At 36.8% G+C, this 17,835-nt stretch overlaps 1 protein-coding gene across 1 annotated transcript in view; it reads left to right on the forward strand.

The window, feature by feature from the left end:
- Positions 1 to 17,835, forward strand: part of LOC150090085 (uncharacterized) — a 460,543-nt gene that overhangs the window by 303,656 nt on the left and 139,052 nt on the right. Inside the window, exons 12-13 of the mRNA XM_090389755.1 lie at positions 5,226 to 5,481; positions 9,842 to 10,036. Coding sequence (XP_090245881.1) covers positions 5,226 to 5,481; positions 9,842 to 10,036 — 451 coding nt within the window. The remainder of the gene's footprint in view (positions 1 to 5,225; positions 5,482 to 9,841; positions 10,037 to 17,835) is intronic.

Below are 17,835 nucleotides of genomic sequence, written 5' to 3' on the forward strand. Positions count from 1 at the left end.
GAATTGATAGTGGATATTCAAGAAGTTGAAGCTGATTGAGCAGGGAAGGTTTCTAAAAATGGACAGTGGAATGCAATGTGCTATCATCGGCAAAACTATGAATAGGATTTCCAGTCAATAGAAGAAGGTCATTAATTTTTTTTTTTTTTTTTTTTTTTATGGAAACCCCAAACACGAAAGGTGTCAAAACCTATAGTACTTAGTACCATGCATGGGTTGAAAGAGAAGTATGGGGGGAATGCCGGAAACTTTGCTCTAGAGACTAAACATGGGTTTCACCACTTTAAGCCGCCAATAAGCAAAGTGGTGGTATTGCACCGGTTGATGAGAGTCATCTACCACCTATAAAATATGCAAAAGGAAAAGAGTTGGGGGAAAGAACTGAACCTTGGGGGACACCAGCATTAGTGGAGAAGTTAGAAGACAGAGAGCCATCTACCATCATCCTTAATGAGTGATCGTAGAGAAAACTGGATAACCAAAAACAAAAAAAACAGTTGGCAAACCATAAGATGGAAGCTTGTTTAGAAGGTCTTTATGCCAATCATGATCAAAATTCTTTGAGATCAGCTTGTGTTTCACCGAACTTTTCCATTGAATTTGTCCATAAATGGGTAACATAAGCCAGAATATCACCAGTGGATTGAAACTGGCAGAATCCATACTGTTGATCATTGATCAGACAGAAGGTTTCTAGGTAGTTTAAGAGTTGGCGGTTAATTGATTTCTCCATTACTTTAGAAAGAGTAGAAGTAATTGCAATGGGACAATAATTGGATGGGAGGGATTTGTTACCCTTTTTAAGAACTGGCTCGATGTGAGCAAATTTCCAAGCAAAAGGAAAAACACCTTTGGAATAAGAAAGTGAAAAAAGACAGCAAAGAACATGAGTAAGTTCAGGAGCACAGGTTTTGAGAACAGGTGGAGAAATACTATCAAGACGTGGAGCTTTCTTAGCACCAAGATTCGTCAAAGTCTTTCTGACATCTTTTTGATGGAGGACCACAGGAGGCATTGAATGGATGGAGCGCGTTAGGAACAGTGGGAAGTGTTTTACCAAAATCATTAATACATGAGGTGGAAGAAAAATGGGACGCTAGCAGGTCAGCTTTTTCCTTGGCTGAAGTTACCAGAACCATCTGCTTTTGACAAAGCTGGGAGCAGAGATGGATAAAAGTTGCGGCCTATAGCTTTGGCAAGAGACCCAAATGCTTGGCTACCATTAGGGCAAGAAGCAAGTTTTCTACTCTTAGCCTGTTCAAACTCTAGTTTGGACTGGTTAATAACTGCTTTACAACTGTTGCGAGCTTTGGTGTGGGCAGAAAATGAAACTGAAGAATTGGAAACAAGCCAATTACGATATGCAACGTTCTTCTATTGAACAGCCTTAGCACATTTATTGGAAAACCAAGGTTTAGATAAAGGATTAGAGTTTAAAGTGGAGTGTGGAATAAAGGATTCCATTCCTACAAGAATAATTTCACTGACATGATCTGAGAAAACGTTGACATCAGGAGTTTTGAAACAGTAATCCGACCAAGGAAAAGAAATCTCACAGGTCATCCCATTTTGCATTCTTGTAATGCCAAACAATTCGAGATTGGAAATAGCCATGAGATAAAGGCTCCATTGGAGAAGAGACAATCACCAAGTTGTGATCTGAGATGCCTAAAGATCCACTCACTTTGACTGTGTACTTAAAAGGGTTGTTTGTGAGAAAAATATCAAGCATGTTGGTTAGGATTGTCCGGTATTGTTGTAGGTAAATGAATAATCTGTGCAAGGTCATTAGTAATTGCAAAAGCCTCAGCATCTCGACCACCTGGGTCTGTGTGAATAGTAAACGGAAGCCAGCTGGAGTTGTGAACATTAAAATCTCCAAGGAAAATTACGGCGCTACCATAGCCAGGTGGGAAGGAGCAGCAGTGCATAACACACGATTCTTGATTACACCGGGGTTCGAGCCCATCACCACCAAATACAGAGGATGCGGAAAGGTCAGGGAATGACCACCGCATTTTCCCGGAGCAATATGGCCTTAGCAAGGAAAATTACCTCACTTTTAGGAAAGTTGGACTGGAGAAAGTCAAGTTGCAAAGAGAGGAAGTGAAAGAGCTCCAAGTGATTAGTGGAGTTGGGAGAATGGTAGAGACAACAGATGAATATGAAACAAGGAGGTAGGTGCATTATAGCCGACCGGTATTTGGCGCATTATAGCCTCAGTTGCTGATGCGCCAATAAAACCCAAACCCGCATTATAGCCTTGCTGCCCTTGTGCCGTAAAGCCTTCAAACAAACAGACACAATGAGGTAGAGAGATTTTAAGCTAGAGAAATCGAAAAGAGGAGATTCCAAATCACCAAGTCTCCGACAGGGAATATCGGAATGGACGTATGCACAAGTACCACCTTTGAGGCGACAGGCGAATAATTTGGGCAACCGCGATGAGCAGTATTTGAATCAACCAATAACTGAGATTCTATCAGAAAAAGTAGATGGAGTTTGGCAGACTGCAAGTGGAAATGGACATTGTCAAGATTAGAATTGAGACCACGTATATTTGTGAAATGAACTAGGAAGTGTTTGGGAGGGTTAGATCTTTTTGCAGATAAGCTTACTTTATTAGTTTGACAATTCGTGGTGTATTCAATAGTAAGAAAAAGTTGGGGGGGGCATGCTGTATGAAGTTTTTTTTTTTTTTTTTTTTGGTAGTTGTTGGCGCATAGGCTTCTGTGGCCATAATGCACCTCCCAAGGTTTTTGCAGTACTTTGATCCAAGCCCGAGGCGGGAATCAAACCCGTGACCTTTGGGTTGCCAGGCAAGCACTTTACCCACCCGGCTAGCCCGGTCGGCTACTGTATGAAGTAATGAAATTTTTGCATATGGCATACACATGGTAAGAACATACCCCGATCCTCGACATTACATGGCCTCGATAATATCCCCTGCATACACACTACTCAGACTCCCTCCAGTCACTATCTGTCAGAGTAGAGGTAGCAAGATTATACATTAGCTGATCCGGAAGCCTCCTAAAGAGTTTCCAGTAGGTTCGGTCCTGTGTACTAACTAGCGGCTGCTGCGAACACCGTTTTAGAGCTGTACCCTCAAAATGTAAGGAAGATTGGATCTCGCCATGATGTTCATCATAACCTCAAAAGTCATCAGTCATACTGAATGATGGAAGAGATGGGGAAGGGTTGTCCAGAACTTAGCTCTGGAGACTAACATTGGTTCCACCACTTCAAATCTTCAATAAGCAAAGTGGTGGTATTGCACCGGTTGATGAGAGTCATCTACCACTTAGTATTGCCTGGTAACACGGAGGGGTGGCATTCCTCCATGTGGTGTGGGTGCCACACCTCGACACCTGCTTACGTTGGTTCACATCTGGGTGGTCACCCACAGTGTGCTTGTGCATGGAGGCTATCAACCTCAAAAGTCATCAGTCATACTGCATGATGAAAGAGATGAGGAAGGGTTGATGGGAACTTAGCTCTGGAGACTAAACATGGGTTCCACCACTTCACGCCTGCAATAAGCAAAGTGGTGGTATTGCACCGGTTGATGAGCGTCATCTACCGCCTAGTATTGCCTGATAACACAGAGGGGCGGCATTCCTCCATGTGGTTTGGGTGCCACACCTTGACCTTATGTTGGTTCACACGTGAGTGGTCACCCACAGTGTGCTTGTGCATGGAGGTTATACCCAGGATTATTAACAATCGCACCATTGTGAAGTTGCAAGCATTTATTCATTAAAATTTATTCTGAAAATTTATTTGCAATACCATATGTTTTTATGATTGAAAGTTTCAGGAAGGGGAAAAACCCCTATAATTTCATTCTATCGGTATTATCGCAAATGCAATAAGATCGAGTTTTCTAGCCATTTATAATAGATTGCACTAACTGAAAAACCCAGTAAACTAGAAATTGCAAATTGTTTTTGTTTTACGGTTGTTACCTCCAGAAATGTGCTTTAGAAAAATACATCAAAGAGGTGTTCAGAATTGATTCTTATAACCAAAGATGTGATTCTAATAGATGATGAAAGTGTAGTGCAATTTATTGATTTGAATTAGTTCTTTGAAATTTGATTCTATAAAGTGGCTGATTCTAATAACCAGTGATCAGTATAACTGGCACTTACTATATATATACCTTATAGTCATGGTCTAATACTTCAAATAATGCTCCAAAACAGCCACTTTTTGGAAAATATAATATTCTCAACTATATGAAAATGACATTTTATACTTAATCCATATAACATTCTAGACAAAAATTTTCCTCCTGCAGAAATATATATTAATTTTGATTTTTGAGCATTTACTTGAAGGAAATTTTGGATTAACAATACCTTTTCAGCATATGCATCTCCACCCCAATCTCTGAGAACTTCAAAGACCAATTGTGCTAATGTGTATAATTGTGCAATTGTATATTACCAAAATGGAAATAGGTAAGTGGAATGTAATATTCTAGGACTAGTCTGCCGTAGCCTAGTGGTCAGGCGCGTGGGTGCATAAGTACACGTGCCTTGAGTGACCAGGGTTCAAACCCATGACTGCTGAATACGGTGCTGTTTCTTGTAATTGTGAACTCCTCTGACCGTTTGGTCGTCCCGGAGTATAAATAGAAAATTTATTTATTTATTTATTTATTATATTCTAATGAAAATGAAGTTTATTGCTTTTTATTTATAAATTTTATCAACATCTGAGATTATTTCAGGCTTACATCTTTTACATTCATGGTAAATGCCAGCAATGTGTCAGGAACTCTTTGGGTGTGAATAGTGTTGACCAACTTTGACTGTTTTATGATACCACTTTATAGGCTAGCTCTTGTCTGTTTATTTATTCAAATAAATACATTTCTTCAAGGAAATTGGTTGAGGTGTAATGGCCAGTTATGGTAGCATATAGAATCTGAATGTATTAATATGAATAAACTTTGTATATTTCTATTTATCAGAATTTTTGTACAGTGGGACCTTTTACAATTGTGCAGATATTGTGTTTGGACCAGCCTCTATATGAGATGAACACAATAATGTCTCTCCCTAATATATTGTTTGTGATTATGCATTTGTTTAATCAAACAAGCCTTTCTTGCTCCATCTATTCAATATATCTTTGGAGGTATACATGAAAATTCTCTTCTTTATACAGATACGATTGCATATTTGTTTAAGAAATTTTCTCCTCTCTTTCCATAGTACTATCTATGTGGACTCAGCTAGCGAGCATAGTGATGTTTTATGTGAATCGTCACGAGATAAGAGTGGAAAAATGGAACGTAAACGGACTGGCAAAAGAAGGAAAACTCAAGATCGTTACCACCCAAGACTTACAGTACTGAGTGTTGAGAGTGGTTCTATTGTAGAATGTCAGCTGGAATCCACAAAAGGAAAAACTGTCACATTCAAATTTGATATCACTGATATGGTTCCTGAAGAAATAGCAAACAATTTGGTAAGTGGGAGTAATATGCAAGTCTTGCTATATTTAAGTTCTTTAAAATGGTTTTCTGCAAGCCACAAATGTTTTAGCCAAGTAATTGTTTAACCTTTTCAGCAGTGAGGTTGCCTCACATGAATGAGTGAGTCCCTTGCCATGAATTTTTGGTAGTGTAGTGATCCCCCCCCCCTCCCTTGTGGAATTTTTAAATTTTGCAAAAATGGGAACTTTGTTACACATAAATGCTTTAAAATATAAGTATGTTCTTATTTTGACTTTATTGTCCAACACTAGAATGAAATTGTTTAAAAAAGTCAAATCAGAATTAAAAAAAAAAAAAAATTCAAATATATCATGTTGCCGCTTTTTTGATTCAACAGTATCTTATACATCTATAATTGATTTGGTTTTCCTTTCCAATTTCAGATTTTGTAAGTCCAAATCAGACAACCGAGATCAATAGGTGCAACCTTCTCCTCCAATTTTGAATGCCATTTCTATTCTGGCATCTATTATAAACTTTGTCTCCAATTAATTGGAAACAGATAAGAGATAGCAGCATATACTAGAAAAATGTAGACATTTTGGACATTAGACATTAATGGACATTTTCTTTGAAACAACCTTCAAAACATAGATGTATGCTGTGTGCTTCCCAGAGTCCACAAATGAAATGTAGATCTGCATACATTTTCTCTAAAATGTACACATGAAACAGGAAAATACACAGGAAACGTAGATCTGATTACATATTCTCAGATCTCATATATGAAAAACATTATCAACATATGTACTCTCAAAGGGATAAACTTTAAGAACATAGTAAATCTTTAAATGGCTCACTTGTGGGTGACTTCTGTAAAGATACAAGTATGAAATTGAAAATTTTTGAATATTTTAACTCAAGTGACTATTTGTGATCATAACATTCAAAGTATGCCTGGAGTAATGAAATATTACGTGGTTAATGTAATAGTTACATTTTTAAGCCACTTTTTTTCCTTGAAATGTAGAAGGAATGAGACAGTTGGGCATAAGAGAATAATATAAAAAGGAAAATGTGTTTGTAAATTGAAAAGTTTCTTTCCAAAATTTGCAGGTAAGTAGAAGATCAGGTGAATTATTAATGACTAGTGCCAAGTACCACTCATTTCAGGATAACTTGGATAGGGTGCAGATAAAAGGTTTTACACTTGGAAAATAACTTAAATCTGATGGGTTAAATTAAAAAAAGAATGATTTGGAAGAATGTGATTTGTATCAGGCAAACAAAGCTGTCTGATCAGACAGGCATCAAGGAGAGAGACATAATGTCCTGTCATTGATTTATCAGAGTTGCTTATAGGGAGATTTTTAATTTCACTATATAAGAAAGTTGTAAGACCACCTGGAATGTGTCCAGGAATGGAAGTCACACCTAAAAAAATGCATTAAGCTTCTTGGAATTGTCCAAAGATTGAACACCTGAAGATTATCAAAAGGAGGAGGAGGGGCTTCAAGTGTGTGGGCTCTCGTAGGGCTTGGTAACTTTTCATATTAAGATCCAAAGGTGTTGTAGTTAAGGATCCAATATTATGGATCCAGGTTCTTTATGAAGCACTTTAACTCTCAGACTCTCCAAAAGGAGAGAAGTGTCTGAGAATTAAAGAGGTTCAGATTTTGTCCAAAAGGAGCAGTCAGGTTAATTAATGATCCGCCACTTACAAACTCTTTTCATTCCGAATCATATTCATCTATATTAGCAGGTCCACATTCATGGTCCAGCTTGAGATTCATTCTTGGTTCTTTTCTCCTTTTACTCCTTCTACTTTTGTTCTTTAGAACACTTTTCCTTTTTATATATTTCTTTAAAATTACAGACCACAGAAATCGCACTCCATTTTCAACAATTATTATCTGTCTTCTCAACCAATACATTGATATTACAGTATTATAGGTTCCAGTAAACTTTTGGGGTTGCTGTAAAAAGAAAAGCAGCTGACGACTCAGTGTGTAGGTGTTTACCTCTCTCTGCCATGTTTTAATATATTCCTTTGAAATTCTTTTCTGAAAGATCCAATTCTAACATTTTAAAATAATTAATTTATTAATACATACATATTAAGAAACGACTACTTACATGATATGCACAGTATATCATTAAACTTAATTATTTCGTAAAATACTTGGTTATTTTTTTTTTGTTGTACATTGTTCATAAAAATGTTCACATTTGTTTAAACACTCAAATATATTTTCTGTTTTATTTCCTTCCCACTGAAGGTCTTGATACAAAGTTTGAAATGCTGCCAACACTTCTTGTTTGGAAGGTTTAATATTCCCTCATTTTCATCAACTCATCATCGATATTGTCACTAGTTCTTTGAGTACTCTCCAAAATATTGGAGTCACCGGATATTCAGCTACTATGACATCATTATCAACTCCTAAAAATTCATCAAGAACAATTTCTCCACTAATTAAACCTCGCTTGGAATTCTTCCCAAGATTACTCAATGTCTTGTAGTAGTTCATCCCTCTCATTGCTGTTAATTAGCGTTTTAGCAAAATCTGCTTCTGCGAAACAATTCTTAATTGTTGTTTCCATCACATCTTTATTGTACAATTTCGCCAACTCTGATATACACATCCGCAAATCTATAACAGCATCTATAGGTTGGTTGGTTTTTATTCTCAGTATAATTTTTTTCAGTATGCGCCTTTGGTAGTGCATTTTCAAATCCTTGGTCCATTGGCTACTGTTTAGACAAGGTATTCAGAGGGAAGAAAACAAGCTTCACACTCGTAAGTTTGAAAATTACCGAGTGAAGGTTGTCGGGCAGTTGTCGACAATCAGTGTGTTTTTTCTGTTTTCTATCGTTATTTTTCTTCTATCGAAATTTAAAATACACTGTTCAAAAATTTCACTTGTCATCCAAGATTTTTTGTTTTAGTTATCATCCAACTCTAAGGACTCTATGCCTTTTAAACATCGGGGTTATTTACTTTTGCCTGTTACCAAAAGCTTCAGTTTTTCATTACCAGCCATATTTTCACCAACCAAGACTGTAATTCTTGCCTTACTATTTTTACCACCTAAATAAACATTTATAACCTTCAAGAGTCAGTGTCTTGTTCAGCAAACATTTAAAAAATAGACATGTTTCATCAGCATTGAATATTTCTTTGGGCTTGTAGTTCTCCATAATATTTTTCAAAACTGTTTCTTTCCAATGGGTATAGTCATCTTCAATTGCAACTCCACTTTCATCAGAAATATTTTTAAAGTAAGCCATGGCACTCTTTAAATTTGTCCAGTCAACCATAACTGGTTTGGAATGTTTTATGCCCCAGAAAAGATGTGTACTCCATAGCCTTTACTTTTATTAATGATCCTGATATCAGCATGTTTTGGTCTCAAATCAACTTCATCCACTTGAAAACTACATCTACATCTTCACAAAGGCATAATTTCGCACGCTTTCAACTGGTTCCCATTTCTTCAAACACGTTGAAAATCAAAACGCAGTTTTTTAGAATGGTTAACACACCACTGGCAGGAATACCAAATTTTAAAGCAATTTCTCCCCCCCCCCCTTTTTTTTTAACAGAGAAAACAGGTTGATTAGAGCCAGTGTCTGCGTTGGGAATATGCCTTAATCTTTGCCAATATCTATTGGCACATAGCAGTTTACTGGCGCGACTTCTTGGTACAGTAGTGTATAGGTTGTATAGGTTTTACTTCTTCTTTTTAACCATTGCTGACCCACTGCTGGGGGCAAAGACCTTTCTCAAATCCTTCCATCTTTTTCTATTCCACAGCGTGGTTGGCCAGTTTCCTTCTACAGGGTTTTACAGGAACCATTAAATTGTAGAATGTTTTAGCTCTTAATTTGTGGAATTAATCCCTTTAGGTCTTAAAAGCTAAAGGGATTAATTCTTAATCTCCATTTAGCTCTTAATTCGTGCTTTCTACAGCATCAGCTTAATTTCCTAAAGGCCAGAGGTGCAAACAATACGTACCCAGGTCTCTCGAAATCAGTTCATTGTATGGAAATTTTCTTCATTATACAGAAACTATTTTCAATGTAAAGACCAGTGGGAAATCAAAAAAGTTTGCCATATGGAAGTTCGTTAAAGAGAGGTCTGACTGTAATTCAAAATCCATTATTTTTGTGATTTTTTTTCTGCCCCCCACCCCAATCTCCAAATGATTTATATTTTAATCTTTGCTAAATCATAGCATAGTCCAGTATTGAAATAAAAATGTGAATTTTTATTTCAATTTTTCAATTTTAGTTCAAGAACAAATTTAAAATAATATATTGCCCTATTAAACTTCAATTAAATTTTCTTGTAGAGTATATTTCTAAAAGAAAATCAAAAATTTATTTAGGTTATTACTAACCTGCTAGCAGAACAGCATGCTGAGCCATTTATCGAGTTAATTCAAGAGATTGTTCAACAGCTTAAAGAAAATCCAGATAAACTGCCTGTTATCCAAAATCTAGACAGTGCTGGTGGTATATCTAGTCCCACAACCCAAAGAAGGCAAGCGTTCCGAGAGTCACAGGATGCTGAATATGTAAAGGTTAGTATTAGTGAAGTAAATCTTAGTATACTTTTGCATATTATATTGTTTATGAAGTTTCTTTGTGTGATATTTTGTTTTCACATCTTAATTTGTCTTTAAAGTTGAAAGCTGTGTTTTCTCTTTTGATAATTTATTTTTATTTATTATTTTAATACAATGAATCAAATATTACTGCTGCAGTTCATCTTATTTCATCCCTTTTCCTGCTATCTTGTGACTGATGACTTCTTTAAAAATGGTACAATAACTGCAGATTAAATGTTTTCCCAAATGTATTGATCACATTGTTGCTGCCTAAAATGTCATAATATACATGTGTGTGTGTGTGTGTGTGTAATAGGCAAATGTTTACATGAAAAAAATAAATGCACGTTTTAAAATCTCACTAATTCAACTACTCTGTGGAATTTAGTTAGTGAGGCTGCATTTTTTAGGTGCATTTGCATATGTGTGAAGCCTGTTGTCTTCACGTTCCTCCACTTATCTGCATGTAATACAGACTCCCGGTTGACAGAGTTTCATGAAATTTATATTTAGCTCTTATAGAAAAATTTATTGAGCTATCCAAAATTTCTTTAAAAATAGCTAAAATAGAAATCTGGCAGTTATTGGTAGACTTGTTTCAATTTCAAGAAAGGGGAATGTAATGATTTGAGCTATTTCCTGGGCTCTGTTAACTGGAGAGATGATAAGCTGTTGGATACAAATTCATTATGGGCAGTATTCAAAGAATTTATTTTGGAAGACATACTTGTACATTTATTCCAGTGCAGTTTTGCAAAAGAAAGATGTCCAAGTGGAGGAAAGGTTAAACATTTAATTGAATTGATAAGCCAATAGCAAAGAGAGCTAAAAATGGAGACATAGTTCTTTTTATAAATGCAAAAAAGATCACTGAATTAAATTGAAAAAGTTATGAAAAGGCTAGCAGAAGTGGCAGGTGAGTTGAATAGTTACTGTGAGGGATCATTGACAAGGAGTCAGACTGCTGCAAATTAAGTGATTATCCATCTCAGAGAAAAGATATGAGGAAAACTACTAGAATTTCTGATTATGGATTCAATACAGTATAATGTTGATAGGATTGGTATCATTAATGGATGACAATGGTTTCATGAAGGGGGAGTCTTGCCTGACGAATCTAGTTAATTACTATGGTGACGTCATAAAACAGTTGGATGTAAGAAACAACTTTGACATTATTTACCTTAACCCCAGTAATGCTTTTGATACAGTTCCCCATGAAAGGCTATTACATAAACTGGAACAAATTAAGATTAATGGCAAGATCCTTCTTTGGAACGAGTGCTGGCTGATGATAGGAAACAGAGAATAGTCTTAAATGGACATACCGCTGGGTGAACCTGAGTAGCAAGTGGAGTCCTTCGGAGAGTGGTGCTGATTGATGCCCATGTGAAGAATGGCTTAGAAAGTGAGCGCAACAAAGTTTGTAATTAGACATCTTGGGGAGGGGGCCTAGAGATGTATAAAGCCATGAAGGAAATCAGTAAAATTAACAAGGGAGGTATGTTTTCCCAGCAAAAGAGGAAAACCAAGTGGCATAAATGCAGAATTTTGGAGAGTAACGGAAGACTGGATCCCATGGAGATCCAATCTTCTGTTTCTTTACCTTGGTTTACCTTTGGGAAGAACGTGGACTATTGGAATGAATTGCTTGCTCCAGTGATTGAGGTAGGATATTTGATAAAGTTCAAACCAGAATTGGACAGGCACTTTTTAGTCATGAAAAAGGTGTGAATCATGGATTCCCCCCCCCCCATTTAATTTGGCTTAAATTGCTGATGCACCTAAAACTCAACCAATCAGGATGTTTGGTTTCTTCTTCATTGCTTTTTCTATAATTATTTCCATGTTATTCTACCCTCTCTTTCACTGTTCAACTGTATACAGTAAACCCCCGCTATTCGCGGGGGTTACGTTCCTGAGAAATGTCGCGAATACTGAGTTATGGCTCCCATAGTAATAAAGGCGTTCCATTCCAAAGTAAGAAATATATAAGAAAACCTAGTCTAAAATTTTGTCTATGTATGTATTATATGTACCTTCATAATATGACTATGTACATAGTGAAATGCAAGCATATGGCATCGAAATGAAAATAAGAAACAATTTAACATTAAATGTAACATTTATTAGAAATTTCAAACAAATCTTTCAAACCAGCGCCTTTGCTTGCTAGCAAAAAAAACATCCCGCCAGTGCTATCACCAGTTTCGCTAAAGTGTTGATAAAGGAGTTTTGCCTTTTCGCGAATGATGAGTGAACTTAACGGAATTTTATTTTGAGTTTGGTCTTCTATCCACAGATTTAAAGCCTTTTCCATATTTTCTAATTTAACATCACGAGTTACAGAGCAAATTTTTGAAACAATTAGCGCATTTTCACAGACACTACGGCGGATTTTTTCTTCCGATTTCTTGATTGATCGTACCGTTGACTCATTGATTTTATAATGTTTTGCCACTGAGGAGACACTTTCACCATTAGAAATTTTGTCTAATAACTCAATTTTATTCGCTAATGTCATCACCTTTGATATTTTCACATTTCTCTTGTTATTCGTAGCCATATTTTTGTACGGGTTAGAAAGAACTTGTCCACAATAAAGTCACTTTCTTCCGTTAACACACTCGAAAAAATCGGTTTTACACTGCAAAACGGTAGATTTTATCATTTTTGTAAGCATATCAATTTATAAATTTATTCAATTTATAAACATATAAATTAAAAGCAAACGACGAAACCTTCCATGACAAACACACACATAACACATACTGAACAAGGATTAGCAAGAAACATCCACGCTGGCGATTTTGTCACCCCTCTCCCCCCCACCCACTGAGCGCTGTTTTGACTGGGAAAGATAATTTTAGTCACGCCCATGTTTTTTATGGCGGAAAATATTCACATTTTTTTTAGGTTTCATTTTATGTTAAATCGGCGATCGCGAAACCGCGAATACAGATACTGCGAATAGCGGGGGTTTACTGTATACTCAAAGAAAACTAATTCTTTCTAACTTATTCCTTCTGTTTATGTTATGGAACAAAATTTGCTTTCAACCAGTGAGTAATTGTGTTGAGACTGTTGGAATGAACTTCCATTTGGGGGGGGGAGAGTTTGAATAAATTTAAAGGAGGATTGGACAAATTATTAGGAAGAATGGACAAATGAAGTGGTTAGTGTTTTCTTTGTATAAATTTGCTTCCTTGCATCATTTTGCTCGCCCAGTAGTTTCATAAAGCTGACAGTACTGCATTGATAAATACTTAACAGTAATTCAGACACAGCATGGATTTGTTAAGGGGAGGTATTTCCTGAAAATTAACTTATTGAAATGTAAGTACAGAACCACTTTTCCTGTGATTCTTCTGTCTTTAAATACGGATTGGTTGGAACAGCCCTGTGCAGAGATCACATGAAATCCATGATTTATTCTACCCACACTATGCAAGATGAACTAAGAAATCACATTTTGGAAGCTGTTTAAACCATTAAGAATAGTCCTGAATGATAAGAGATGCCAGGAAATTATACATTTGCCACACTGAATGCCATGTTGAACAGAATGGAGGTCACTCCGAATAGCTGCTTTGGATATTTTTCTCTTAGATGTTTACTTCAGTTTATTTTTGTGCTTTGTAATAATTATGATTAATGTTTTGCATTTCAAAAATGAAAGACTTTTTGAGAAATTGCTTATAAGAACTTTTTTTTTTTTTTATAGCTGTAGAATATGCTCCCAGATTTGTTCTGTGCAATTTTGAAACACCCTATGTGCACTTTTACAATAAAAATATAAACTGCAAACCAGCAAATAGACAGCTAGGACAGCTCAGTGGGTTCTGTCAGTGGTGTGCAGAAATTTTGCAAGGACAAAGGTGTTTACTCCCTTGTATAAAGCAATGGTTTGGCTGTACATTCAGTACTACACACAAACCTTCTCAGGTAACATGCACAAGGTTGCATAAATTTAAATTGAAGGATGGTTGCATGAAATAACTTGAAATAGTTATGTAAAAATTTGCTTTCAACCAGTGAGTAATTGTGTTGAGACTGTTGGAATGAACTTCCATTTGGGGGGGGGGGGGGAGTTTGAATAAATTTAAAGGAGGATTGGACAAATTATTAGGAAGAATGGACAAATGAAGTGGTTAGTGTTTTCTTTGTATAAATTTGCTTCCTTGCATCATTTTGCTCGCCCAGTAGTTTCATAGAGCTGACAGTACTGCATTGATAAATACTTAACATGAACAGACAGTAGTAATAATTCAGACACAGCATGAATTTGTTAAGGGGAGGTCTTGTCTAACCAATTTGATTGGATACTACGACATAGTCACAAAGGAACAGGTTGCAAAAAATAATTTTAATATCATATATTTGGATTTCAGGAAAGCTTTTGATACTGTTGCACACGGAAGACTACTATACAAATTGGAGCAGTATGGCATTAAGGGCAAGTTGCTACAATGGATAAAAGGATGATTGAGTGGAAGAAGACAGAGAGTGGTAATCAATGGATACTGCTCTTTGTGGACTAATGTTATTAGTGGTGTCCCCCAGGGTTCGGTGTTGGGCCCGTTGTTGTTTTGTGTATTTATCAATAATATTCATGAAGTTATATCAGGCTTAATGTTGAAGTTTGCAGATGATTCAAAGGTTGGCAGGGTTGTTAATGACAGTATGCTGCTGCAATAGGGTCTGTAAAAGTTGGGCAGATGGGTTGAGAAGTGGCAACTGAAGTTTAACATTAACAAATACAAAGTACTGAATATGGGTAGCAGTAACCCCAGAGAAATGTACCAAATGGGTGGTGTTACTTTCAGGATAGTGGAGAATGAAGGAGACCTGGCGGTAATTGTGCAGTCAGATATGAAGTTTTCTGAGCAGTGCAGACGGCTGCCAGAGTAGGTAATGGGTCTTATTAATGATATACAGGAATTTTGCGAGCAGGGATAAGGATGTTATCATCCCCTTTTATAAGGCAGTGGTCAGGCCACACCTTGAGTACTGTGTACAGGTCTGGAAGTCTCTTTTTGAAGGATGTAGAGTTGCTAGAAAGAGTACAGAGAAAAACAGCAAGACTAGTGAGAGGAACAAAGGGGTGCTCTTATGAAGACAGTGAAGACAGGCATAATGCAAATTGCAGCTTCTTGGAGACTAGGCACCTGCGAGGCGATCTGATTGAGGTGGACAAGGCCTTAAATGGTTTGAGCAGGTTCAATGCTGATGGGATTCTTCCTCTTGCTCAGATTACAAACCTCAGGCGGCATAAACTGAAATTGAGGAAAGACAGTTGTCTAATAGATGTGCAGAAATTTTCGTTTAGCCAGTGGGTAGTTGATTTCTAGAACAAACTTCCATCTGTATTGGAAGTTGATAGCTTAAATAAATTCAAGACAGAACTAGACAAACATTTGAAATGAATGGATGGGTGAAATGGGATGGGTATTTTTTTTTTTTTTTTTTTTTTTGGCCGATGCTATATAAGCTTGTTTTCTTGCATCATATACTTCTACTAATGCTAATGAAGTAATGATCTTACCGCAGAACCTAGAATTTTGTTTATAACTCTTTTAGTAATGCATGAAATGATTTGAAAATTGGGAGCAATATACTTTCGGTTTTAACACTGTAACCAATTACAAGAGATGTTGGTAAAGCATCTATTGGGAGAGCTGCTCCTGATGTTCCATATTTGTAAATATGCTTTTGGATAATTTTAATGTCTGTTACTAATAATCAATAATATCATTAATCGTATTAATGAAATTAATTTTCATTAATATGATTAATAAAAGATTCATTAATTTTTTCTACAGTTATTGATGAATAGGAACAAGAATTGAATGAAGTTTCAATTCAGTTCTTGCTTCATAATTCCGGATATCTGTTAAGACATCTAAATAATATTTTATTTATGATAGTTTTAATTATCGAAGAAATGGATTCTCTGTTTAAACATAATATTATTTCTTAAGTTCAGATTAATATGCTTCAAAGCTATTAGCTGTTTTTTAAATGAGCTATGCTTTCGTAAAGGAGACTATGCTGGTCTGAGACAGTATTTAAATTCTATACAGTGGGACCAACTGATGATGTTACCAACAGCAAATTCAAAATGGGAAGCATTCAAGGAACTAATCTTGGAAGCTACCAGGCTTTACATACCAACCAAGAAATATTGTTCAAGGTTCAGGCCTAAATGGTTGTCAGATGAACTAATGAGACATATGGCAGAGAAGAAAAATGCATGGGATACATACAAATTAATGGGTGACGTGGAAGCCTATGATAGATATAAGTTGGTCTGTAACCAAGTCACAAAGGAGATTAGGCAGGCAAAGGCAGATTATGAGAAATCCTTGGCAAAGGATGCAAAGAAAAACAGAAAAGAGTTCTTTACCTATTTAAACTCAAGAAGGAAAGGGATGAATCAGATTGGTCCAATGGATGTTGATGGTTCAACAGTTGAGGATCCAGCTCAGGTGGCTAACAATCTAAACGAGTATTTTGCATCTACATTCACACATGAGGAGTTATTCAGGAAGGGGAATGTCGTAGGTGAAGTAAACATTGGCAGTGAGCTAGATGATTTTCTAATAACTGAGAGGAAAGTGGAGGAGAAATTGTTGAGGATAAACATAAAAAAGGCACCCGGGGTGGATGGGATCTATCCAGTTATATTAAAGGAGGCAGCAAAGGAAGTAAGCAAACCCCTAGCCATAATTATGAGAGCTTCTTTGGACTCAGGGGAGGTACCCATGGACTGGAGATGTGCAAATGTAACCCCAATTCACAAAGGAGGATCAAAGGCTGACACAAGTAATTATAGACCTGTTAGTTTAACTTCGGTTCCAGGAAAATTAATGGAGGCACTGGTTAAAGAAGCACTGCAGGATCATCTGGACAAGAATTCAGTTATAGCTCAGACACAGCATGGGTTTGTTAAGGGCAGGTCTTGTCTGACCAATTTGATTGGATACTATGATGTAGTCACAAAAGAACTGGATGCAGGGAATAACTTTGATATTATATATTTGGATCTTAGAAAGGCTTTTGATACTGTTGCGCATGGAAGACTGCTGCACAAATTGGAGAAGTGTGGCATTCGAGGCAAATTGCTGCTATGGATAAAGGGATGGTTGAGTGGCAGAAGACAGAGAGTGGTAATCAATGGACACTGCTCAACGTGGACTAATGTTATTAGTGGAGTTCCTCAGGGTTCAGTGTTGGGTCCATTGTTGTTTTCTGTATTTATAAATGATATTGATGATGGTGTATCAGGCTTAATGTCCAAGTTTGCAGACGATACAAAGGTTGGCAGGGTTGTTAAGGACACTACTGATACTATGCTGCTGCAACAGGATCTGGAAAGGTTGAGCAGATGGGCTGAGAGGTGGCAAATGAAGTTTAACATTGACAAATGTAAAGTACTACATATGGGAAACAGTAACCCCAGATCAACGTATCAACTCTGTGGTACTACGCTGACAGTGGTAGAGAATGAAAAGGACCTGGGGGTAATTGTGCAGGCAGATATGAAGTTCTCTGAGCAGTGCAGACGAGCTGCAAGAGTAGCTCATGGTGTCTTGTCAATGATATACAGCAATTTTTCTAGCAGGGACAGGGATGTGATTATTCCCTTGTATAAGGCATTGGTCAGGCCACACCTTGAGTACTGTATACAGGTCTGGAGGCCTCATTTCAAGAAGGATGTAGAGCTGCTGGAACGAGTACAGAGAAGGGCAACAAGATTAGTGAATGGAACA

Source organism: Mastigoproctus giganteus, chromosome 2 (assembly GCF_048544385.1).
Source record: "Mastigoproctus giganteus isolate SK-2022 chromosome 2, ASM4854438v1, whole genome shotgun sequence".
In the NCBI taxonomy this organism is placed as follows: Eukaryota; Metazoa; Arthropoda; class Arachnida; order Uropygi; family Thelyphonidae; genus Mastigoproctus; species Mastigoproctus giganteus.